This window comes from Myxocyprinus asiaticus, chromosome 23, assembly GCF_019703515.2.
Source record: "Myxocyprinus asiaticus isolate MX2 ecotype Aquarium Trade chromosome 23, UBuf_Myxa_2, whole genome shotgun sequence".
NCBI lineage: Eukaryota > Metazoa > Chordata > Actinopteri > Cypriniformes > Catostomidae > Myxocyprinus > Myxocyprinus asiaticus.
Genome location: NC_059366.1, coordinates 39673342 through 39700850, shown reverse-complemented (window position 1 = coordinate 39700850; position 27509 = coordinate 39673342). Strand labels below are relative to the sequence as shown.

General features: G+C 36.3%; 1 protein-coding gene across 2 annotated transcripts; it reads left to right on the top strand.

Moving 5' to 3' along the window:
- Positions 1-191: 191 nt before the first annotated feature.
- LOC127414412 (uncharacterized) lies at positions 192-5847 on the top strand. 2 transcript variants are annotated; one of them, XM_051652421.1, is made up of 11 exons: positions 192-376; positions 1729-1826; positions 1988-2155; positions 2328-2446; positions 2582-2718; positions 2798-2891; positions 3050-3161; positions 3555-3778; positions 3924-4092; positions 4678-4805; positions 5092-5847. In XM_051652421.1, the coding sequence occupies exons 1-11, from the start codon at positions 369-371 to the stop codon at positions 5407-5409; spliced, it is 1575 nt and encodes a 524-aa protein (XP_051508381.1). In that variant the 5' UTR covers positions 192-368; the 3' UTR covers positions 5410-5847. The 2 variants fall into 2 exon arrangements, with proteins under 2 accessions (XP_051508381.1, XP_051508382.1); XM_051652422.1 differs by having other exon boundaries at positions 196-376; positions 2006-2155.
- Positions 5848-27509: the final 21662 nt, after the last annotated feature.

Below are 27509 nucleotides of genomic sequence, written 5' to 3'. Positions count from 1 at the left end.
GGCTCCTCAGTGTCTGGGAGAGAAGAACGCCAAACAGTGCATGTGTATCTCTCAGTGTGTCATGTTTCATTTTGGTTATGTTTGTTGCTTTTGAGTGGATCCATTGAGCTGGAGATATGTTCACAGGAAAAATGGCAGAGTAGTTTTTCCAGAGTTAATTTTTTTCCCCTCAAAAATAGTTGTTTTTGCTCTATTTTGAGTGTACAGAGTAAAATGTGTCAGTAGAGTGGGAGCGAAATTAAAGAGTAACTGTGACTCCTCCCCAAAATTATCCTCCCAAAGTTTAGTTTATCCGCCATTACTGTTCGTCACGGCCATCGCGATCGCTGCCGTTTGTGGGTTTAGAAGAGAAGTTGCGCTTCTACTGGATGTTAAAGTAAGTAAAGTTTCAAAGTCTTATTCATTTTCATAATATTCGCCTCTGTTTTGAGATCAGTTTGCCACGTTTTTTGAATATTATAGAGATAGCTTTCTCATGTTAACTTGATGCGAAGTTTAACGTGAAAGTTAGTGCTCGACACAATGCTAGCTAATGAGGAAAATTCACTAATCACTTGTTAGATGCTGTGGTGCACCAAAACTTTACTAAAACCTACTTTAGCTAATTTAATGTTAGCTTCACTGTGGAGGCAAACACATAGCCTAACCTTAATTTAAGCTGGCCTCAAGAACTAAGTTAAGCAAAGTTATATTGAAAGCAAAAAGCTAACATATAGATTACATGAACATTAATTGACAACAGTGAAACTAGCTAGCTGCCTATCAAATGTTTGTCCACTAAACTATTGTGACTAGCGGCTCGAGTTGTGCACCACATGTACTTGACTCTGTAAAGAGTTAAGTTAACGTTAGCCTTAATTGGATTGCTGGAGGCAATTTTTATGTGGGTGAGCATTGAGCACCATGCCTTAACAGAACTATTAGACAGTTATTACAAATTAAAAACACATTAGTGAACAAAGATAATTCATGTTGTGTAGTGCACTAATGCCTGTTCGGTAACACTTTAGAATACTGTTCCGTCATTAATGAATAATGGGAAACACAGGAACAAATAACCCACTAGTAATGACTCAAGTATTACCAAATCCTTCAGAAGGAATTACTAATTATTTTGATCAGTATTCTAAAGTGAAAAGCATGATAACTCCCTAATATTGACTGAAGTCACTGTAAACTTTTGAGTCTTTTGTAAGGTTTTGGATAGTAATGACTCAAGTGTTACCCTACTACATCCTTCAGAAGGAACTACTTATTATTTGGATCAGTATTATAAAGTGAAAAGCATGATAACCCCCTAGTAATGACTGAAGTTTTTGAGATTTTAGTAAGATTTTGAATAGTAATTCTTTCAGATGGATTTGGTAATACTTGAGTCATTACTAGTGGGTTACCATTACCTTATATTATACATTATTCACATTAATTATGAACTTGTATACAGTAGTTCTTAGTAGTCCTCTGGGAGGTATGAAAAAATAGTTATTGAGTAGCTAATAGTGAACTACCTCATTCAACTGAACGCTATTTCTTACTAATTCGTTAATCAGAATTTCTTGTTAGTTAATAGTAGTTACTAGAATGTTAATAGTGCATTACTCATTTGTTCCTGTGTAGTTATTCATTAATGACCGAACAGTATTCTAAAGGGTTAACGAATGTTCTTTTTTTCATCTGATTGTGAGTGTTATCGCCTTTTGTTTAACTTTGTCTTTTTGGTTCCTTCAGGATGCAAACCAACAATGTTGTCAGAGTGAAGTTCAAAGATAGCAAGAAATATATTTTTTCTCCAACACCTTTTACATTTCAGATGTTTTTGGAATGTGGTGAGAAATAACAAACTTTAACATTGTTAAAATCTTTAATAATTTTCCCTCTGAAAAAATAGTTTTTAATAGTAATAAAATAAGTGTATGATTGTATCTTATGGGGTATAAAAATAACTGTTTGTGTTTTTTGGCATTGCTGTCCTTTGTCAATTTGCCAGTGGTTTGTCTTCCTTCAGTTGCCAAGAAATTTGATCTTCCTACAATGGACGTTAAAGTCTTTGATGACTCGAAGACAGAAGTTGATGAGGAAGCATTTGAATATCTGCTGACACGACCAGACCTTGGTGTCCTAGAAATTTTCATCCCAGGCACAGCAAGTTTTGATGGTAAGTTGTTTGACATGCTTATTATGTTTTGTGTTTATTCTCAGCAATATTTACCAATTCACTGATTTGCACAGGCTAATATGTCTATTGGACTAATTCTTAATAGCTGTGTAGCATGCTATCAAAGTAGTATGAACAGATAATTAGACCATTGATATGGTTTATATTGAAGATTCTTTAAGCTCAAGCTCATTAGGAGATGCTGGGGGCACATCAGAGTCTGATGACACAGCAATGTTGATTAGAAGTCCTCCTGAAAAAAATCGAGCTGAGGAACGTCGTCTTGCCCAAGTAAGGATCACCAATCTTGCCTCTGAATTACATCTATATAGAATTACTTAAATAGTAAAGATATTTGGAACTATATACTCTTGTCAGTTGTTAATTTCTCATCTCTGCTCAATATTACATCATTTCCCTCTCCAGATGGTCGAAGATATCCTAAAGAGCAGCCCTGGAGGCGAGAAGGTCATAAATGAATACGCTCGCACTAAAAGTCTGTCAGATGGCAGAAGACGTGACGTGGTGGAAATCTTGGTAGCACATTTGACAAATGAACATGGGTAGGTTGTTCATACAGTAATTTGTAAATTGATGTTTATGATGTTATGGGTTGTAATTGGTTTATGTTTTTGTGTGTAGAACAAGCCCTTCCCGACGTTTGAAGGAAGAATATGCGAAGGGAATCATCTCCCTATTCCCATACTTGGCTGACCCCAGGAGCAAACTTGGTTATGTAAGTAGCTTTTGCCTCTCAATCTTTTTGATTTACAGGAGGAGGATATACTCTGTATATTTCAGAGTAAAGATTATCTACATTATAATTGATACGGCATTTATTTCCTTAGTCGTGTAATGTATAACAACTAGGTCTGTGTATTGTTCTGGTCATAGGAGCATTATTACAATGCAGAAGATGGAAGTGGATATTTGGCATGGAGAATTAAAACGCTGCAGAAAGAAGGATCAGAGGGACGGATGAAACGCCCACGGCAACCACAGACAGGTGCAATATTTGATGTTTAGTCAGTGCTTTTATTAGCTTGGCTGCAAGGCTTGAATAACTTTTTTTTTTTTTTTCAAATGAACATACAACTTGATTATTTTACTCATCTTAACATTTGTGACTTGTCTTTGAAGTATTCTTTTGTTCCAAATTGGTCTGTCATTAAGTCATATTGTGAATGAGGTCAAGAGTTACATAGTATATAAGCGCTTTTCTTTTTAAATGCAAACATGCTTTGCATAATCATCAGTGTTGGGCAAATTTAAATGTCACTCTAGGATATATGCATGTTTTCCATGTTATTTCCTGTCATGTATCTAGTGTTGGTATGTTGTGCTTTGGAAAGAAAAGGGACTACAAATGTGGTTTTCATATTGTCTTAAACACTTTCAGGTGGGCCAACTGCTGACAGGGATCCCTACAAAGAAGACAGCTGGTTGAATGATGAACGTCAGTGTCAGGAAGCAATTGCCCTGATGAAGCATACAGGTGATGAGGCAGTGGTAAAGGAAAAGATGAGGTTAACACTGGCCTATCGCCAGAAGATGCTGCACGACCCTAAAGAGGCACCTGATATTCTATCCATTTTCCTGCGATTCATGGATATACCAGGCTTGGTATGTGAGACTTCAATTGTTTAAACAAACAAACAAATATGAAATCAAGTGCTATTGTTGTTCTGCAGTAACACAGACTCGTTAGGTAAACAAAGTGAGTTCCTACTGTGGTACCTACTTTAATTATCTTTGTTATTTTGTACAGATTGATCAAGATTTTGGACTTCTATTTGGTGATGCGACCTCTGCAAAGTTGTTGGAGAAGTGGTCTACCAACATAAAACCACAGGTTATTGCACAGAGCCGTGGCCTCACACAGACTAGTGAGCTCCAAGACCTCATCCAAAATGCTGAAGCCACTGAAGTTGAAGAAGGTAACTATTGTGCTATACCCTAAATTGTTTTAGAGGAAGTTATGCATTCATGAAAAGCATAGCTTTATTCAGATATATAGAGTTTCAATTTTGGTCACAACTTTACCCATTAGACATGCATGATTCATATGCAAGTTATGCAACACAGACTTGCAATGGGTAAACTGTTAGAATGATAATTACCTGTTTCTCTAACATTTCTACCCTGATCTTTTCTCAAAGGCCTAGTACAGGAGTTGCAGATTTACAGTTTGAAATTGTTTTCATTTGGGACGCATGGTTGACATGTTGTAGATAAAGTTTAACTGTATGACCGCATTTCAGTATCTGTAGAGGTTTCACCTTAATTCATCCACACATCTGTTGTCATCAAGACTTGGCCATGAATGTGCTGTTAATACTGAATCTGTGTGCAGTATAAACTAAGGTACTGGAGTGGTTAATGTATTTATACCAGCACATCATCCAAGTTGAAGTTAAGTTAAAATGAGTAGGAGGGTATGTTCAACCCCTTCTACCTAAAAACCAAACCTAAAAGCCTATTTTTTATTATTTTTTTGTTTATTTTGTTTTCCGTGTCTCCAGGTTGGGACAGCGATATGTCTTCCATTCTGATGCTGGTTCACCTTTTGCCACCCTCAAGTCAAGGCCGCAAAAGACCGGGAAAAATCTCAGCTAGACAAGCATGTGATTGTCTTGTGAAATTCATCAAGGTGAAGCTACTGATGAAGCTGATCAAATGACACTAGTTCATAATGTCGTGTTACTATGTGACCTTGAACATGCTTACTTCTCATACAGGTTCTTAAAGATCACCTGTCCTTTAAATTATTGTTCTTGTGCTATTATTTTCTACTTAACACATACTTAGTAACAATCTGTTGGAAGTATGTAATAGAGAAACTTTGGTGGAAGACATCACTGTATCTTTATTCATGCTGTATATTGACTTTATCTGTTAAGTCACATTGGCACTAATGTGTTTTCATTCTTTTACAGACCGGAACCAGTATCCAAGGGCACTTGGATAGCATTGGAGAGAGTCTCCAGCCATATCTACTTGTTGTTGGGCCGAAGAGAAGTAGGGTCCAGTCTTGTTTTATTGTAATTGACCAACATGCTCTACCCTGTAAGGCCTCTAATTCACTGGCCTGTGTTGATGAGCTTTTCAAAGCTCACTTTGTCTTTGGCACCTCATACTGTCAGGAATTGACCAATGTGTATAGCTTTCTGCAAACCACTGTCTATGACATAGATGTTGAAACCACCAAGGTGAATCCCAGAGTGGCTGAGTTGAGAGCTAGAATGCTCCAGTGAGCAGATGAATTGTTTCATTTGTAAAAGGGGGCATGCTAGTGCCAATGCCCTTATAAGGCACTTTAAGTTAGTTCATGGCCTTTGTCCAGGAAAAAGTCTGAAGTTAAAATGTGCTCTAAGAGGTTGTTCACATGTTTACCATAGTTTTTCTGGATTACGAAAGCATCTCAGCAAGTGTTGTGCAATTGACAGTTCACGCACCGATTATGGTGAAAGCTCATCCACCACCAACTCCATTTCATTAGGGGATGTAGGTGTTTTACCAAACCAAAATTCACCTTGTGAGTCTGTACTCTTAAAAACAAATATAGTAAACAGTTGTGCAACAGTGGTAGCTGAACTTAAAGTTGCTGGTGTCGCAGAGACAACTATTAACTATGTTGTTAGTGCTCTAGAAGAAGTGATTGGAGACATTCATAGTCAAACTCAAGAATCTGTGAAAAAATCTTTAGAGGAGCCCATAAAGAGTGCTGTTGAGTCTCAAATTGATCAGTGTTTTGAAAAAATGCAAAATCCTTTTGTGGCATTAAACACTGAGAGCAAGAGAATGCAGTACTTTTCAGAGAAATGGGGAAAAAATATATCCTGTTGAATATGTTCTCGGAACAAGATTTGCTACACGGCGTAACAGAACAACTGGAACTTATGCCCAAACCATTGTTAAGGATAAATTTGTATATATACCAATTCTTGAGACATTACAGTCCATTTATAAGCACCCTAACATTAAAGATATGATGACGAGAGATTCACAACAAAGACCAAATTGTCTTTATGACATACACGATGGAGAATTCTTTAAGAATCATGCGCTCTTCTCAAAACAAAGACATGCAGTTCAGATCCAGCTTTTTTTTTGATGAATTTGAATGCTCAAACCCCCTTGGATCAAAATGAGGAATACTTAAGTTAGGAGCTATCTATTTTACCCTTAGAAATATTTCCCCTAAATACAACTCGAGTTTACTAAATATCCATTTAGTTGCTTTATTTCATGCACAAGATATCAAAACTTATGGGTTTGATAAAATACTAGGGCCGCTTGTCCAGGATATCTCAACACTGGAAACCAATGGAATTCAGATTCCTTTATTTGATCATACAGTTTATGGAACCATTGTCCAAGTTACTGGTGACAACCTTGGTGTTCATTCTTTATTTGGTTTTGTGGAATCGTTTAGTGCTAGGTACTGTTGCCGCTTTTGCCTACTAGAGAAAGAAGACTTTCAGACAGAGTTCAGTGAAGATAGTCCAAAGATGTCAGTGCGAACTAAAGAACTTCATGCTGAACACTGTCAGAATATGCAGAGCAATCCCAGTCTACCTTATGTAATGGGAGTAAAAAAGTCTTGCCTTTTAAATTCTTTGCAATATTTCCACACCACTGCAAATTTTTCGGTTGATATCATGCATGATATATTAGAGGGGGTTGCACAATATGAGATGAAATTACTTATTCAGCACCTGATTGACAATTACACCACATCAGCAGAAGTACACAGACGAATTCAGAGTTTTAATTATGGCTTCATGGAACAAAACAACAAACCTCCTGGTGTAGCATTAAGAGAGGGTTCCAATGACCTGGGCTTAAATGCCACTCAGAGCTGGTGTTTACTGCGTCATCTACCCATTATGTTTGGAGATCTTGTGCGTCCTAATGATCAGCACTGGTATTGTTCATTTTTATTGCTTCAGATAGTCAATATAGTGTTTTCTTCAGTTATATCCACTGGTATCACCATTTATTTGAAACACCTGATTGCAGAGCACCACAGTTTGTTTAAGCATTTGTTTCCTGATAAGAACTTGTTGCCAAAGCATCATTTTATGGTGCATTACCCCAGTTGTATGCAGAAAATTGGACCACTGCTACATTGTTGGTGCATGCGTTACGAAGCGAAGCATAACTTTTTTAAAAAGCAGTTGAAAAGCTTTAAAAACATAACGAAAACATTAGCAAAGAAACACCAGTGCCAAATGGCTTACATTTGGCAAACATTTGATCCAAATGACATGAAATTAGGTCCTGGGAAAATGGCCCCCTTGAATGAAATGGAAGTTGGTGCTGAGATGGCTGAGAAACTTAATGTACCTATGTGGACTAAGGTCCTAAATGTGAAATGGGTCAAGCGCTGTGGAAATACTTATCGGTTAGGGTTAGCGGTTTGTGTTCAAGTTCAGAATGACATGCCTGTATTTCATGTAATCCAGAATATTGTTATCAAAGATGAGCAGGTCCTTTTGATAACAACTGCACTGAAAACGTTTTGTTTAGCTGAACATATCCATGCTTACAAAGTTGCACATACCACAGAAGCACCTTCTGTTTTGGAGATTACGGATATTTTGCACAAGTTGTTTGACATTCTGATGTCTTATGGTTGTGATTCTGATTTGTATATTGTACCATATTGTTTCATGTAATTCTTCTTCGTCTTCTCCCTTACATTATCACTATCACAATTTATTTATTTTTTTTTTGTATTATTGTTTTCATTATTTATTTTTTTATGATCACAAGTGAATTAAGTGTAAGTGTAATATTGTTTAAACAGGTACTTGAAAAATAAAATTGTGAGACATGAGTATACAGTTTGTTGTTGATTTTATTTTCAGACTGAAAAGCAAGTTTTTCATTTATATTTTAGGGCTTTTTGAGGGTAAAACATGAATGTTGTAATTCAGAAGAATAACTCTGGATAGAGTTATTCTTTGTAGTTCACTCATAATTGATGATAAACAACTCTGGAGGGGAAGTAAATTGTGGCAGAGTAAATTTGAAGATCCTCTGAACAGAGTTAAAAAGTAGCAGAGTCAATTTCTTTTAGCTCTGAACTGAGTAAAATTGTACGAGAGTTGATTAAAAAAAACACTAAATAGAGTCAAATATCACAGGAAAGAGTCAAATATTATCACTAAATTGAGCATAATTAACTCTGGAAAAACAGCTCTATCAAAAGAGAAACTTTTACTCTTTTCAGAGAGGGACCAAATGTTATCTGGCATAGAGTAAAATTTTCTTCAATTTGAGTAAATTTTACTCTGACAAATTTACTGTGTTGTACTCTGTCAGTACAGCAGGTTGGTTTGCTCTTGTGTGTATACTGTGATGCAGTGCTCATCAGCTTGAATTAGTCTCCTCTAGAGAGTCCATGTTTGTGAGTTTGATGTCAGTCTCTAAGGTAGATCACACAATACCTAAATGGGTTATGAGCCTGAAAACCTTGTTTCTTGGGTGTGAGGAAGAAAGAGAGAACTCAAGATGAAAGTAGTGCACCATATGGTCTCATAATCTAACCAAACATGCACGGTCATCACTCTCCGATTTGGAACGTGGTGGAATTTTATTACAATAAGACAGAAATATCCAGTTGAGTGAAGGCTGGCCTGAAATATCTGATCTCTACAGGATCTACGGCTTTGTTCCCAAATCTAGTGAGCTGCCTTTGCTGTTTTCTGCCTCCTGAAATGGAACCTCATAAGTGACTGATTTGGAACAATATACATAGGCAGCAACTCTGTGCGTCATACAAATAGTGCTCCTCACCAATAGCAACCGGATGCTTGACTCAATAGAGTGCAGCTGTGCTCGCCCACTTTTTTAGCCATCTTGGTTACGTGGATGCCATAGAATCCTTCAGAAAAGTTTTAAATCATGAACCAAATCAACCAGCTCCAAGGTTAATCATAAAGATAACATTTTTTATATGAAGCGAAAAAGTGTTAAAAAAATCGGACAAAAAGACAAAGGTACAAAACTGTGTACTTAGTGTCCTTAATGTCATTTACAACTCAACGAAGCATTGCGAATGATGTATTAAAAAACAAAATTATGTATTTGCTCTGAAATGCCTTAAAAGTGAATTTTTAAAGTGTTAAATATAATTAGATTATTTTTAATTATAATTATAACTTTATTATTTACTGTGGTATGGCATGCAAAAAAGTGGTAACCCATTCAAATAATCACTTAATCACGTAATATGCTTCAAATTTCTTTTGGAAACACATGTAACTTAACCTGTATTCAGCAAGAGGTCGGGGGGGGGGGGCCTGGGTAGATCAGCGAGTAAAGGCGCTGACTACCACCCCATGGAGTCGTGAGCTCGAATCCAGGGCGTGCTGAGTGACTCCTAAGCAACCAAATTGGCCCTGTTGCTAGGGAGGGTAGAGCCACATGGCGTAACCTCCTCATGGTCACTATAATGTGTGGTTCTCGCTCTCGGTGGGGCACGTAGTGAGTTGTGCATGAATAGCGTGAAGCCTCCACATGCGCTACGTCTCCGCAGTAACATGCTCAAAAAGCCATGTGATAAGATGCATGGACTGAAGGTCTCAGACGTGGAGGCAACTGAGATTCGTCCTCCACCACCACAGGGACTTAGAGCATATTGGGAATTGGGCATTCCAAATTGGGAGAAAATGGATTAAAAAAAAAAAAAGATAAAATATAAATATCAAATGAAAGGTAGGGATCTGTAGCATATACAACAATACATAACGTAAACATTAAATTATATATACCATAAAAAAAACTGCCTATCAAAGTTGTGTCCACACTCTGCGTCAACTCTTTCAGATTTTATAATCCTGAATAAATCAGACAATGTCATGTTCAGCTATAACTGAGGACCCCTTTCCCACTTCCTGGTCATGGTAGATGCAACAGTAGGACACATGGTCTGGTAAGTTTATATATATATATATATATATATATATATATATATATATATATATATATCGTTTTTTTTTTTTTTCGTTTTTTTTTTTAAACAAACAATGTTAAAGTCTCTGCAGTCACAGACTTAACATGTCAAATCTTTCTTCCTATTGTGATAATTTCTGTTAAAATTGTGGGATAAATGTAGGCATTTTAGTTTAGATTATAGAGGCAGCTTCAACTGAGGAAAAAAACAAAAACAAAATGGCTCTAGTGTATAACACAGTTAAGATGGAAAAATATTAAATTGTGTCAACAATTTTCAGGATAGTGTGAACAGAAAAAATATTTATAGAATGTATTTCATCACTTAGCTCTTTTACTGAACACCATTATTAGATAATTAAAGACATACAATTTTGTTAGATGAATCAAATAACATAATAATAGCATATTTTTTAGTGTGTCTGATGGAGTTGACACAAATTACAGTTAGATGTAAGTTATGAAGTGAATAAATGCAAATAATAATAAAAAAAGCATTTGAAAAAAAAAAGAAAAAAAAAAGAAAAACATGTTCCCTTACATGGTTCATTACCTGAGACCTTTGTCTACAAATATATCCATTTCAAATTAATTTAGTATTAAAAAAATAAAAGCTAAGTTTTAAAACATGTCTTGTCCCTTATCTCAAGAATCAGTGCAAAAATCTATTCCCTTATGAGAAAATGCATTGGATTTTTACTTCTGGAACCAGACTGTTGCACTCTATTGATTTCAGTAAAGTTTCCAAGCTAATGAAGTGATGCTTAAATAAGAATAACAAATCATCAATGTTAAGACTTGTCGGTACTGAATGTATTATATGTATATTTATAAACAACATTTTTTCTTGCTTGTCCACCATCCCTGCTGAAGCAAAAAAATAAATAAATAATAATAATCATCTTAAACCAGTCTAAGTTGGTTTGCTGGTTTAAGATTGTCTTAGTGGTCTATCAGCCTGTCCATGCTGGTCTGCAGCTGATCTAGCTGGTCTCCCATCCATAAAAAGCCAACCCCCTGAAACACTAGTGTGATCAAAAGGCAGCACACCTGCAAAGTTTGTGCTTGAACCTATTGAAAATTAAAACAATGATACTTGAGTATCACTGTCTTAACTGAGGGTCTAAATCGGGCAAGTGCATCAGAGCCGTTATTGTTTCTTAGTGCACCATAAATAACTAGGACTTTGGCTCAGGTCTCTGTAGGGTTCTTTGTGCGGTTGGGGACGCACTGGAGTCAATGCAGCAGTTTGCATGCCGCATAAGCAAAAAACATGTGCATTCAAAGCATGTCTTCTCTCATTCTCTTTTTATTTTTTATTTTTTTTGCACTTTTATTTTTTCCTCTCTCTTTCTCTCTTCCCTCTTTCCGTTCCTCTTCTCTCTGCCTTTGATGTGCTAAACAATAAATGATTTTATTCCCTGTTCGCTTTTGCAGCTTATTCCTGAGAATCTGGAGGGACAGACATTTCCCAGTTCTGTGGCCATAAGCAAACTCTGAAAAACTCGTTCAAAGTTTGGGAGGTTCTTTTAAGGTCAGGTCTTGACACCCTGGTTTAGATAAAAAGCACATGTCCACAGTCTTCTGTTCTTTCTTTAAAGCTTAAAGGAAAAATTCAAAATTTCAAAAATGAAAATTCTTTCATCATTATGAAGCTCTTGCCATACAATGTCATGGGCTGTCAAGCTCCAAAAAAGACAAGGGAATCACCAAAAAAGCAGCTGGTTTAAGCTGGTCTACCAGCTGATTTCATTTTTTTTTTTTTTTTTTTTTTTTTTTGTGAACTATTGCTTTAAACCTTAGAAATCGACCATTGTCAACCTCTCGTGAAACACTTTTCTCCATGCACGCTTAAAAAAAATTGGTAAAAATAAATCAAGTAAACAAAATGTCATTTTATATGCCTTATTCATAATAAGAGTTTTTATGACTCTCTTTTGAAATATGTCGGGTTTCTGGAATAGAATATACTTAATAATGAACCATTCATCAAGTTGGGAAGCCTGTACACACTGATATATCCAAACAAAGATGGAGTGGGTGAAACTGAAGCAATAATCATGATGAATACACTTAATTCTGTGACAAAGGGAGCGATATATTCAAATGAATGAACTTATATAGGAGTGTGTTGTGGATTTGTCATTTCCACTATACTGCATTTAATAGCCAAAGCGATCCTACACAAAAGGTAGAATCATTTAGTTTAATCATGCCAAAAAACATAATAGTTTTTGTGTAATTAATGGCTGTAAATCCACAAATACTAGAAAATAAAGCCATATACACCTTCTTAAATTTACAGTATATGAAAATACATTGAGAAACTGGGGCTAGTTGTCACATGGAGAAGTTGTCACAAGCATTTTTGTGTTTCATAATTCTTTTATTCTTTGAAGTCATAGCACGATATATTTTAAATACAGATATGCTATCAAACCTTAGTTTCTTTCTTAAAGTAGGATACAACGGGGCTAAAGAACCCCCAGGATAAAAGAGACTACTGACTTATTTTCTCCCAAAACACTAAACAGCAACAAAAGCTACCGCAGTACTTCCTTAACACCTGTTTGACATTATACACCCAAAATATTCCTGATCAGTGAGATCATTGCATGCAATGTCTAAAGTTTCGTACTGAGGTAATTTTATCTAATATTTAATCATTTTTTTAAATGTCGCAAATTTATGGAGCTAATGAGAATCCCTGAAATGATCACATTTATTTTGAGACAAAATACTTATTTATCATTTTCAGTTTTGTTCAAGGTGATTAAATCGAAAGGTTTTTTAAGAACTGTCCAATAAGTGATAGTTGTGGTAAAAAGCTCCCCTGTTGCAGGGGCTAAAGGCCCCCATTTAATAGATTGATGCAAATAGATTTGTTATAAAAATGTTCAAAGTGGGCTCAACTTGACTGATCCGATAACAATGGAGATTCATTTGATAATAGAATACTTGAGATATTATGAAACGCTAAATGTGATTTAAATAGACTGAAAATGGTTAACCCTTTTCTGAAGTGGTTATTTTGAATAAGCATTATCTTAATTTGTTACTCATAAAAGTATCTTGCTGTCTCAAAAGTATTTGCATTATCTGACATAATTTGCCCTATAACTATTGTCCTTATATTTACGTAATGTAACTAAACCCCCATGCAGGGCTTTTACAATGTGGAGGTAAAAGCTCTCTTGCCAACTTTGTTTTTTAATGTGTTTTTTCAATCTTGATACACTTTGTGACCAGAAAAAAGCACAGTATTATAGTATAGAACAGTATTACAAGCCCTATATTTCATATTTCAGAAAAAGTACTCTTCTCAAATCAATATTATAAAAAATCAGGTTTGACTGTGTCAACGTAAAAATTGTTCACAAGTTTTTTTGGAGCCAAGACTTTCAGGTGCATGACTATACAGATGTTCACTTAAAAAATAAACCTACCTTGAGAAATATTCACTGGAGTAAAAGTGACAACTAGCCCCAGTCTCCCCTTTGCAGTTATTACATGCAAATGCTAGTCTTTCTCTTTTGTTAAATGATCTCGGCCTCATACTGGGTGCCATTTATATGTAGCTCATAATCTTATATACAATTTTGGAGTCCTCTATACTTCATAATATTGTCCATAACACACTTCTCTTTGTATTTCAACATATGGAGAACATTTCTATGCTTCCACTGTGATTTCAAAAGTCATTCCTCTCTTGAGTCACACAATTATGTACATCTTTATTCTTCTAGAAACAGGACCACTGGCCCATAGTCAAAATCCATTCTTATTCAACAGAATAATGCACATTTTTCCTGTAGAGACAAGCCTGCCTAATGGTTGTATAATTTGCCTGATATCTAGACATTTTAGGTATTAGCCCCGTTTCCAATTACGCTACTCTCATCTGCCTCATTGCACAATATTAGATGGCATATTGCTATTAGTGGAGTACAATCCTGGGAGAGGAGACAGCAATGTTGCTTACGTACCATGGTCGATAATCAGCCTTTTTGTCTACCGACTAGTTAAATTGATTTTCTAAAGGAGAAAACAGCTTGTGCGTGAAATATTCTTAACACACACACCAAACTCCAGGAGGAAACTGGAAGAGCTGCATGTGGGGACTAAAATTGCTAACACAAAGATATATTTGAATTCCTCAATGAACTTTTCTTCGGTTTAATGACAGCAGAGAGTTGTCTTGCACACTTTATTTAACAAAGAGCCTTTTGTGTGATAATCAGCCAGGGATGTTGTTAAATCAGAGCAGGAATATTCTGCTCTTTTATGTGCTCTTACATGTACAGAACTGCTGGCAAAACAGGAACTCTCTGGAACTTTTAGATTACTAGGCTCTGATGAAGTGCATCTCACTGACCTCAGTTTAAGCATTAATAATTTTCAATGAAATGCTAGTTGTGTTCTTCTGTTTAAAGGGGTCGTATAGTATATATCATACTTTCCTTTTACAATTTACATATTTTTCATGCACATCCACTTAATATGTTAGAAAAAAAAAAAAAAAATTACACGAATGCACAAAGAGGGTCAAAATGACCCCTATTGGTTTCAATGGATTTCATCCTGTTTATATCTTTATCTTCAAGAATTTAAGAATTAAGCAGTTTTAATGTTTAATTCATCTGTATTTGTTCACTTTTAATGTTTTAAAATTAAGTGATAAAATTCAGTATTCTTTAAAATAATTGCAACTTTTCCTGAACCGACTCTTTCGGAGCCTTTATCACAAACACATTCAAAACATCTAATAATGCAAACAGCTTTCTCCACTGGAATGTTATAAGCTTCTTCTGCTTCTCATTAAATCACCAAACAACTACACAATACTTTTTCACAATGACAGTCATCTCCAGCACAAAGCAAGAAATTCCACGTGAAGTCAAAATACAATAGGAATGGGTCATTATATGACCCACTATATGCAGTCTTGGGGTAATATAAAATGTTTATTTTTTCTGAAACTATGACCAAGAAATGTGAAAATAACATTTGTGAGGGTCACAAACAAGATTTTTGAGGCTTTCATGAAAGATCAAGGAAATAAATATTTTTATTGATAAAACCTTCCTAACATAAGACCCTTTCGGGTCAATTTGACCCACTTTTTGCATTCTAGGGTAAAGTTTCAATAAATGGTAGTTGACATACTGTAACATGTCCATTAACTTGTTTTATTTATCTTGAATATTTTGATAAAAGGGCAAGTAACTGGTTACTGCATTAAAAAAAAAAAAAAAAAAAAAAAAAAATTACATTTTTAATTTCAGCTTTGCTTTCACTAATTTATTCAGATGGTACTGATGTGTGACAAATTAACTATATGCAGTTGCTCATTAAATTTGAAGTCTTAAAACTATAATTACAGTAGAATTTGAAAAAATATATATTTAATATATTGGCTTATAGCATGCATGCAGGTCACTCTTGAGACTGCTTGAAATGTCATGTCATCTGGACTCAGCTTGACCGCGCGCCGCCTAGATTTTCCTGACCCGCGTCATCTGCGCATGCGCTGGCCATTGACTGTACTAGAGTGTCACAAAGCAGTTGTAGTGTGCATGTGTCGAACACATTCCTATTTGTTCGCGGTCAGAAAAGTATACTCAGAAAGGCAACACGGTCGGCCGGGCGCGATCTGATCCGGAATGCACAAAAATGAAGTATACCTAGGCCTTTATACTTTGTTTTTAAGTTGGAATTAACTTTTTTTGATCTCAGAAGACCAAGGGAAACTTGATTTCTCATGATATGACCTCTTCCAAACTGTACTATATGCATGTATGAAACAGAAAGGGAAGTGTAAGGACTGCTGTCTCTCTGTGGATCATGCTGTTGTCACATCTGTCCATCTGTGGAGCAGCAGACGGTCAGAACCCTGCTGAGTTTAAACCTTTAACAGCTGGATCAGACTGAACTCTATACTCATCAAATTAACATGGATTTGATGGCCTTTGTATTTGATACAGAACTCAGGCTGTCCCGGTCTTTTGCTGCTTAACTGCGCTGTACAGTTATGCAAATATTCGTTTTCAGAGTCTGTTAATATTCAGCTGTTAGCTGGTGCTGTGTTTAAGTTACTGTGTGTTGTTTAGTTAGTATTTTGAGCCACTGCCAGGCCAAGAGGATGCAACTATTTTTGCATGTTCTGCACTAATTTGAGGGGAAATCTGAAGAATGCATTTTTAAACATGGTAAAATATGTTAAACAGAACTGAGAGAAGCCTGTTACACACTAGTAGGCTAGTGAACGTGGTAGCAATGTACAGATACTGAAATTCTAATACCAGTAAGCCAATAATTATTTTCATGTTATGGCCGAAAACTGATAAATGGACAGTAGAATACTGTATATATGTTCTCTTTAGTTTTAACTCATTTTTAAGCATGAATGCACATAGCAACTCCTTCTGGAATGGGCTCTAAAGGACAGTTCTATTAAGGAAAATGGTTAAAGCACTAGATTATGGTAAACAAAGTTCTCATTTTGAATAGGCGGAGAGTCCACCGTTAAAAATCCAGCACTGGTAGATAATATCCAATCTAAATCCCATATAAATCTAATCTAATCTAATCTAATCTAATCTAATTTTTATATAAATTTAAAAAATCTCTAGTAACAGCCATTGATTGATTTGGTAATGATATGTAATTATCATTTTCAGTAACTTCATTATCATAAATTGATGGTAGCTAAATACCTTATCAAGTTATATAAAATATTAAAGAACTGATGCCAAAGAGGCAGGGGATTTGTAGAACTTTTTAAATGACTGACATTTGAATTTGGTGAAGCTTTCTGTATGTCTTTTGGCTGCAGATTCTGTGTTGGCCTGGTTAAAGACACGTATTGTATTTACACAGATATGCATCTCACACATGTTTGCAACCTGAGATACACATATTGTACTCTCCCGCAAGGCTGATGATCGCAAACACAGAGACATACATCAATATTAATGTAATGAAAATTAGTTTGGGTTTGCAGTGATGAGAAAGAGAAAGACTTACAAAGGGAGTGTGTTTAATTTGAGGGCAAAGTTGATAACTGAAAACTATTGGAATGAAAAGTGTGCTGGTAACATGAGAGAGAGACAGAAGTAGAGGAGAGATTTTACTTAATGATTTGTGATTTTAAGCTGCAGACTCAAAGTGCAAACAAACTGCTTTCTCTTGATAGATGTGTATCTTTGCAGCTTAGCTGAGTGTTTGCTTTTTACAGTTTAGCAAATGTCTTTTTTCTTTTAATCATTTCAGGATATTAAAGTTTTGCAAAGCAACACTGTATTGCTTTTCCTCAAACATTCTGGTTAGGGATTTGTTCTAAACCCCTAGCTATAAGCATTAAAGTCCTGCAATTAATTCAGCCCAAAACAGACTTTTGTTGTTTTGTATATACTTTTAGCCTATTTTTGTTTTTTCTAAACTTGACATTTTTAATAAATTCAAGATTATAGTTTGGATATGTTCAGCATTCAAAATGTAACCAACAGAGATGACATTTATATAATATTTGCATACTGAATTATGATTGGTCTTCTTTCTATTTGCATACTGCATTTTATTTACAACCCCAATTTCAAAAAAGTTGGAACTGTATGGGAAATACCTACAGTGGCCCAGAGGTGCAGAACATAATGAAATTTACAAAGCAACAAAAGTTCACAACACAAAGAAATCAAGCTACAACACAAAGATATTAAGCCACGTCACAAATTAATTCAGCCATAACACAACAAAATTAAAACACAACACAATAAAATTAAGCCACAACACAAAGAAATTAAGTCACAACACAAATAAATTAGACCACAACACAAATAATTTAATTCACAACACAAATAAATTAACTCACAACACAAATCAATTAATTCACAGCACACAAAAAATATAGGCCACAACACAATGAAAGTAAGTCACAACACAAATAAATTAAGCCACAAAACAATTAAATTAAGCCATAACACAATGAAATTAAAACACAACACAATGAAGTTAAGACACAATACAATGAAATTAAGATACAACACAATGAAATTTAGCCACAACACAAAGAAATTAAGACACAACAAAAATAAATTAAGCCACAACACAAATAAATTAAGCCACAACACAAATAAATTAATTCACAACACAAATAAATTGTCACAACACAAATCAATTTGTTCACAACACAAATAAATTAGGCCACAACACAATGAAATTAAGCCACAACACAAATAAATTAATTCACAACACAAATAAATTAATGCACAACACAAAGAAATTAAGACACAACAAAAATAAATTAAGTCACAACACAAATAAATTAATTCACAACACAAATAAATTAAGTCACAACACAAATAAATTAATGCACAGCACAAATAAATTAGGCCACAACACAATGAAATTAAGATACAACACAAATTAATTAAGACACAACATAATGAAATTCAGCACCAACACAAATAAATTAAGCTACAACACAAATAAATTAGGCCACAACACAAATAAATTAAGTCACAAAACAAATAAATTAAGCTACAACACAACAAAATTAAGACACAACAGAACAAAATTAAGCCACAACAAAAATAAATTAAGATACAACATAACGTAATTCAGCCACAACACAACTAAATTCATACACAACACTTGTGAACTTTTGTTTGCTTTGTAAATTTTGTTATGTTGTGCACTTCCATAATATGCAGATAAAAACCAAAAAGGAAATATTTGTACATTTGATTACCCTGTGTTATATTGAAAGCACTACAACACAACTCATTATTTGATGTTTTACCTTGTGTTATACCTTATTTTATTTAAGTATTTATTTAAATGACACTCATTTCAACACGCTCCAAACATACGTTTGTTAAGTTTAGAAAGTGGAAATTTTCCCCATTAACCCATTATGCAGGTCTTCAGCTGCGCAATTGTATGGGGCCTGCGTTGCTGTATTTTTTTGTACTTTATAATACACCACACATTGTCAAATGGAGACAGGTCAAGACTTCAGGCAGGCCAATCTAGCACCCGTACTCTGTGATTATGCAGCCATGCACTTGTAATCAGGGCAGTATGTGGCTTGTCTTTGTCCTGCTGTAAAATACTGGGACGTCCCTGGAAAAGACAGTGTCTGGATGGCACTATATATTGCTCAAATTATTTTATATATCTTTCTGCATTAATGGTGCTCTAACAGATGACCAAGCTGTCTATGCCATGGGCACTGACACACCCTCATACCATGACAGACACTGGCTTTTGGACATGACACTGATGGTCCTTTTCCTCTTTGGCCTGGAGAACACAATGGCAGTTTTTTCCAAAAACTATTTGAAATGTGGACTTGTCGGACCACAAAACACAATTCCACTGTTCTACTTTCCATCTCAGATGAGACCAAGCCCAGAGAAGTTGGTGGCACTTCTGGAGAGTGTTGATGTATGGCTTCTGCTTTGCATCATAAAGCCTTCAGTTGGATCTGTGGATGCAGCGGCAAAATGGTGCTGACTGACAAAGGTTTACCAAAGTATTATGGTGCCCGTCATGATATCCATTACAGATGCATGACTGTTTTTAAGACAGTGACATCTGAGGGATCAGAGATCACACATATTCAGAAGTGTTTTTTCTGCCTTGCCCTTTACGCACTGAGATTTTACTTAACTATATTGTGGACTGTAAGAGGGTGAAACGGCCAAAATCCTTGCAATTTGTCTTCAGGGAAACAGTGTTCCCAAAGTGCTGGATTATTTGCGGATGCATCTGTTGGCAAATTGGCTCCTTGAAGGCTCGTTGTATAATATAACATGATTGCCTCACCTGTTTAACATCTCCTGTTTCACATCACCTTGTTATTTCAATTCATCAGATGTTATTAGTCCAAAAAACAGCCTTTGTCTCAACTTTTTTGGAGTATGTTGCAATCATCTGATTTGAAATGAGTGTATATTTAAACAACAACAACAACAACAACAACAACAAACAACAAACAATTAAATTCAGAAGGAAAAACATCAAATAATGTGTTGTTTTAGTGCTTTCAATATAGCACAGGGTAAATCAAATATACAAATCATTCCTTTTTGTTTTTATTAGCATTTTCCATACAGTACCAACTTTTTTGGTATTGGGGTTGTACATAGAACCAATGCCTGAAACCTAAGCTTGCCTAAAACATTAACACTATTCTTTTAATGCCTTGCGAGCACTGATATTTCCTTCAGGAAATATACTTGAGTGATTTAAATAATTATGCTGTCTTATTGAAGGGTCATTGATGTATTGCTTTCTAATCTGGCAGATTCATCAAGCCAAACCCACTCCATTAAAAATAGCAGATGTTTGATAGTTTTTTATAGTGTGTTTTAAATACTGTAGTTATACAAACATGAAAACTTTTTTTTTTTTCACCCAATTTGGAATGCCCAATTCCCAGTGCACTTTTAAGTCCTTGTGGTCGCGTAGTGTTTCGCCTCAATCCGGGTGGCGGAGGATGAATCCCAGTTGCCTCCGCATCTGGGACCATCAACCCGCGCATCTTATTACGTGGCTTGTTGATGCACGTTGCCACAGAAACACAGCGCGTGTGGAGGCTTCACGCCATCCACCGCGGCATCCGCGCTCAACTCACCACACACCCCACCGAGAATGAACCACATTATAGCGACCACGAGGAGGTTACCCCATGTGACTCTACCCTCCCTAGCAACTGGGCCAAAGTTGGTTGCTTGGGAGACCTGGCTGGAGTCAGAAAACTAAATTTGTATAGTTTGTTTAGTTCATTATATACAATAATTTCATAGTTGAACATAACATGAAGTGCACATGCTTTAGTTTAGGAGCTTTATTTATTGCTTCTGAGGATTTTTCATCTTTTGTAGAGCTTGTTTTTTCTTTCTCTGTTTGCAGAGGGATTTAGTTCATGAAAGTAATTTCACTGCTTAGTTGAATGAACTAAGCAGGCAGTTTTCAATAAAATAATTTGTGTAGAGAGCCAGTGTTGTTTTGGTCTGGATGGCAGGTTAAAGTTGGCTTGGTCACTTGGGATTTTAAAATCTCCTTTAGAGTCTAAAATGTATTTGCATTGGAATTGTGTGACAGATTCAGATATGAGTTCAGTGCCAAATATGCACATATGGGTCCAGTCACTGTGACTGTGTGTGAGCAGCAGCTCATATGAAAATAAAATAAAAAAATTATCTGAATGGGGCTCAGATGTCTGTCTGGCTGTCGCAGTCACAACAGTGTATTGGTAGACACACACTCCAGAGTCCAGATAAACAACTGGTTTGACCAAACAACGGGACAAACAGGGACGGTGATATAAAAACTAATGAAATAGCAGAAATGATTCCAGTGGTGATATGAGAACTCAGCATCTCTCCAGGTCATCAATCACACGCTCCAGGGGTTAAATAAGTGACCTGTGGGTTACCACACCAGATGCTGAACTACTGCATTCATCTCCAAACACATTGCTCATGCTCACTCTGACGAATGTTGTCAGACACAGCGATTTAGCGATATAGCAGAGACCCGCGAAAGACATCGGGTCTCATTTACTAGCCTTGTATGCTTGTGTATTTGTGCTTAGAACCTGTGTGCAAATGTAGAAATCATGATTCATCAATAAGTTTGCACGTATAAGTACGAACACTTGTCTGCAATTATTAGTAAATGAGACACAGTCATATTAGGAGAATAACAACTTGTTTGAATTTGACATGCCTTATGGTACTGTACTGTAGGTCAGTATTACTTGTCTTATAGAACACTGCAGTTATATTGTCTTTCCTTCTTTCCTTCCTCCCCTTGGTTTATTGCTTTGGTCTTATCTCCCTGTATCTCATGGATTTTAGCTTGCAGTCTCGGATAAGAACATAGAAGCATTAATCCACAGAAAGATAGCAGAGTGAGTGTGTTTCAGTAGTTTTGTCTTGTTTTCCGGTAATAAAAATATCCTTAACATCCCTTATGTGGTGTCCCGATCATTTTGATCCGGATTACTTTTTTTTTTTTTTTTTTTTTACTTAATCTAATTGGGAAAATAAATCTTGACTCCGTTAACATATGGTATCTGAAAACACACACAAAAAATGTTTGACCATTTTTGTTAAATTTTTTTGGTTGTATTTCACTTTGTTACACTTGAGTTACCAGTCAAAAATGACCAGCCATTGGACAAGAATGGATTAGACTACAAAACACAGAAACATTAAGTGTTTAGTAGCATCCCAATCCTTTAGATGAGCACATACCTGTATGTGGATGTGTGTTTGTACACACACACACACACACACACACACAACCACACACATGTTGGTGCAGCTATCATTATGAGGACTCTCCATAGACATAATGATTTTTGTACTGTACAAACTATAGATTCTATCCCCTAACCCTAACCCTACCCCTAAACCTAACCCTCACAAAAAACTTTCTGCATTTTTACATTTTCAATAAAACATTGTTTAGTATGTTTCTTAAGTGATTTGAATTATGAGGACACTAGAAATGTCCTCATAAACCACATTTATAGCATAATACCCTTGTAATTACCAGTTTGTAACCTAAAAAAAGTCCTCGTAAACCACTTAAACCTGCCCACTCACACACACACACACATACACACAACCACACACACACAATCACACACACACACGCACGTTGTGTGTTGAACGCCCTTTTGTGCATCGTCTTTCCATGTACAGGAATATTTCAAGATCTACTAATGATATTATTTGGGCTCATTTGAATCGGGATAGTCTGCTGTAATTTAAGATATGTCATTGTCTATATTATATGTATGTCTCAGGAGTAATAAGGACAAACATGACAAAAAGAGACTCCTGTTTATTATAGTTATGTGTGTCTGTTGGAATTTTATACACTTAAACTCACTGCAGTTTGGCCTCTGAGTGAAACACATTTGCGAATTGCATGCTACTAATTGAGACCTTTCCAACGGTATACAACACGTGGCTATCTCATCTTTTTTATGGTTTTACCAACTCTGAATATAATTGTTGTGATAACAAATTTGCAAATGATGAGAATGAAACAGTTTGTGGCATGGGGGGTGTGGTCATGTGTCGGTCTGCGGGAGTGGGAGAGCGGTAAGGATCATCACCTGGGTTATAATTACTCTAACACCTGTCTCTGATTATAGTGATGGCGGAGGGAGACATGAAAAGGCACGCCAAGTGTCAGAGTGGGGAGAGAGAGCACCAGGGATGAGCAAGGAAGCAGCTACAAATTGTCCCTTTATTTTGAGTTGGCTATAAGCCGTGTCGTTGAACTGAGAAATAAAAACACTGATCTGAACTGTTCACTGTCTCCTGACTCCTCCATTGCCCATGAAGTGGTTATTAATTTATTATGTAATAAATTATTATATATATTTTTTGTTTTCCACAGGGAGTGCCCCCCAAAAATGGAAAAAATTTGATTTGTTACTTGGTTACTAGGGTAACCCCATCTGGTTGCTAGGCAGTTACCAAAGTGATAATCAAAAGGCTCCTTGCTACCCTGAGAGAAATGAATAAAACCAGAAGTGTCAATGATGTTCTGGTGCAGAGATATGTGATTTGTTACATGGTTGCTAGGGTAAACCCATATGGTTGTTAGGCAGTTACCAAGGTAATACTCAAAAGGCTCCTTGCTATCCTGAGTCAAATGAATGAAACCAGAATTCTCTATGTTGTTCTGGTGCAGAGATATGTGATTTGTTACTTGGTTGCTTGGGTAACACCATCTGGTTGCTAGGCAGCTACCAAGATGATACTCAAAAGGCTCCTTGCTAGCCTGAGACAAACGAAACCGGAAGTCGCCATGATGTTCTGGTGCAGAGATTTGTGATTTGTTACTTGGTTGCTAGGGTAAACCCATATGGTTGCTAGGCAGTTACCAAGGTGATACTCAAAAGGTTCCTTGCTACACTGAGTCCAATGAATGAAACCAGAAATCTCTACGATATTCTGGTGAAGAGATATATGATTAGTTACTTGGTTGCTAAGGTAGCCCCATCTGGTTGCTAGGCAGTTACCAAGGTAATACTTAAAAGGCTCATTGCTACCCTGAGTCAAATGAATGAAGCTGGAAGTCTGTACGCTGTTCTGATGCAGAGAAATGTGATTTGTTACTTGGTTGCTAGGCTATCCGCATCTGGTTGCTAGGCAGCTACCAAGGTGATACTCAAAAGTCTCCTTGCTACCCTGAGTCCAATGAATGAAATCAGAAGTCTCTACGACATTCTGATCCTGAGATGCCATCTAAGCATTTTGAATGGAAGTCAATGGGTTTTGGTTAATAGGGTGCTCTAAATGGTTGCTAGGGCGTGGCTAAGTAGTTCCCATGATGATACTTGAAGAATGATTGCTCACCCAAGTAAAACAAGCCAACTGTCATTTCTCTAGGACATTCTGATCCAAAGATATTACTCTCAGACATTTTGAATGGAAGTCGATGGGGTTTGGTTGCTAGGGTGCTCTAAATGGTTTCTAGGGCGTGGCTAAGTAGTTTCCATGATGAAACCTGAAGTCTGATTGCTAACCCAAGTAAAACAAGCAAACTGTAATTTCTCTAGGACATTCTGATCCAAAGATATCACTCTCAGCCATTTTTAAAGGAAGTCAATAGGGCTGGTTGCTAGGGTGCTCTAAATGGTTGCTAGGGCGTGGCTAAGTAGTTTACATTAAGATGCCTGAGGTCTGATTGCTCACCCAAGTAAAACAAGCCAACTGTCATTTCTCAAGGACATTCTGATCCAAAGATATCACTCTCATGCATTTTTAATGGAAGTCAATGGGGTTTGCTTGCTAGGTTGCTCTAAATGGTTGCTAGGGCATGGCTAAGAAGTTTCTATGATGATACCTGAAGTCTGATTGCTCATCCAACTAAAACAAGCAAACTGTCATTTCTCTAGGACATTCTGATCCAAAGATATCACTCTCAGCCAGTTTGAATGGAAGTCAATGGAGTTTGCTTGCTAGGTTGCTCTAAATGGTTGCTAGGGCATGGCTCAGTGGTTTCTATGATGATATCTGAAGTCTGAATGCTCACCCAAGTAAAACAAGCCAGCTGTCATTTCTCTAGGACATTCTGATCCAAAGATATCACTCTCAGCCTTTTTGAATGGAAGTCAATAAGCTTTGGTTGCTAGGGTGCTCTAAATGGTTGCTAGGGCATGGCTAAGTAGTTTTTCAAGTGGATACATGAAGTCTGATTGCACACCAAGTAAAACAAGCAAACTGTCATTTCTCTAGGACATTCTGATATAAAGATATCACTCTCAGCCATTTTTAATGGAGGTCAATAGGGCTGGTTGCTAGGGTGCTCTAAATGGTTGCTAGGGCATGGCTAGCCAGTGACCAGAGAGATTCTTATTGGCTGATTACCAACCTGACTCAAAAGACCCAATTGCCAAGTGTCTACAAAATTCTGTTCTGAAGATACCCTTCTGAGCCATTTTGAATGGAAGTCTATGGGGGTGGTTGCTAGGGCCATTTCCAAGATGATACTTAAAGACTGATAGGTAGCCTGAGTGAAATGAGCCTGCCCCTATGTCTCTATGACATTCTGATTGGGAGATATGATCCCACAAAATTCATTGTCTTGTCATAGTAGGAAACCATTGTTTTCATGGGCAAGAGCCTTGCCATAGTATGCCTATGGGGCACTTTTGGGCTGGTTTTAAGGCAGCATTTTACAGTTTTCGGAAGCAGCCATATAGAAATGACATGAGACAGAAACGGGGATAATGTAAAAATAAACACATACTATAATTCCAGACATATGTAAACATATCCCTAAAACAGTGTAACAGTTAATCATGTTTGGCAACTTGACAAATATGTTTTCAATATTTTTAGGATATGTAAAAATTAAGGTGACATTTGATTATCTAATAATTTAGGAAATCACAGATTTATTTGCAAACTAATATTATAAAAGTCAGAAGACATTGTCAGTGTACCACATTTCTTCAAATAAATTTATATGCATCCATACACTCATGAAAGCCTTAGACTTAAAAGGATTTCTTATCCTGTGGACAAAAAATAGTATTACAGCTTTCATTGGTCAGATAAATGGCTGATTATTTAAAATTTGCTGTTAGCCCCGTTCATCATATATCCATGAAATTTAGTATGATTCCTCAGAATGTCCTGTTTTCCATATTTACATGGTTTTGTGAAGTTTGGCATTTGTGCACACAAGATACAGGAATATTAGTCATAATGGGCCACACTAGTCAAATATATCGGATTGTATCTTCTAGACGATTTAACGGATCAAAATTCTTTTGATAATTTTTTGCCTGCATGGTCTTGCGCTGACCTGGGCCAAGTTTGGTGAAGATCTGATTAACGCCCTAGGAGGAGTTTGAAAAAGTAGGGTTTTCAGTAAATTAGAATGGCAGAAACATTTTATAAAATTAAATAAAACTGAGATATACATTTTGTAGGACTTGACGCAAGGATTTAGAGGTAAAAAACATTTTGATTTTAATGTGCTCAGATGTGAAGTAATTAGCAAAAACGTAAAAAAAAATGTATAGCGCCACCTTGTGGCCGATTCTCACAAAACTTGGTACACAGCCTCATTTTGTCACTGTGTATGAAAATCTCAAGTTTCGTAATGACTGACCATTCAGATTTGATGTTATTAGCTGCTGAAAATTGATTGGCTGATGGAGGCCATGTTTTTAAAGATATGTGACTGTGCGCATAGACCTTAATGGCACCTTGGACAAAGACAGTGCATGCAAAATGTCAAGTCGATCGGACCAACGGTTCAATAGTTATAGCCATTTTTAGTTTTTTAATTATTATAGCGCCACCAAGAGGCAGAGGTGCGGAATATTTGTGGTTGTCCTCAGAATGACCTCATACATAAGTGTACCAAATTTGGTGATAAGTTATAACTGTTTTAGTAAAATGGACATGCTTACTACGAATGTTTTGGCATACTGTTTGACGATAAATCAGAATTTCAAAATTCCTTTTTCTGCACTGGTTTGGTTATGATCGGGCAAACGGCCTAGGATGAGTTCATTTTGAAATTTTTTCAAACAATCCAAATAGCGGGAAAACGAAGTGGCGGAGCAAAATTCTGTCAGGGGATAAAACTCTTCGGCATGACGCAAGGAATCAGAGTTAAAAAAAGAATTTACGGTTCAAGAGTTATGGCCCAAAATGTGATTTTTGTTTGTAGTAGTGGGGGGGATTTGGAACCATCCTGCCAAGTTTGGCATCTCTACGACTTACGGTCTCTGACGCCCAGACACTTTTAGGGCAGAAAAAAATAAATAAATAAATATAGCTGCAAGCAGCAATTATCGGGGTTCAAGCCTTTTATGAACTTTCAAAGTATGCAAAAAAGG

What these genes read in the sequence shown, in the direction of transcription:
- LOC127414412 (XM_051652421.1), top strand. An exon ending in CCAGGAGCAAACTTGGTTAT is followed by an intron (nt 2,892 to 3,049) that starts GTAAGTAGCTTT and finishes TTCTGGTCATAG; the next exon opens with GAGCATTATTACAATGCAGA. An exon ending in AGCCACTGAAGTTGAAGAAG is followed by an intron (nt 4,093 to 4,677) that starts GTAACTATTGTG and finishes CCGTGTCTCCAG; the next exon opens with GTTGGGACAGCGATATGTCT.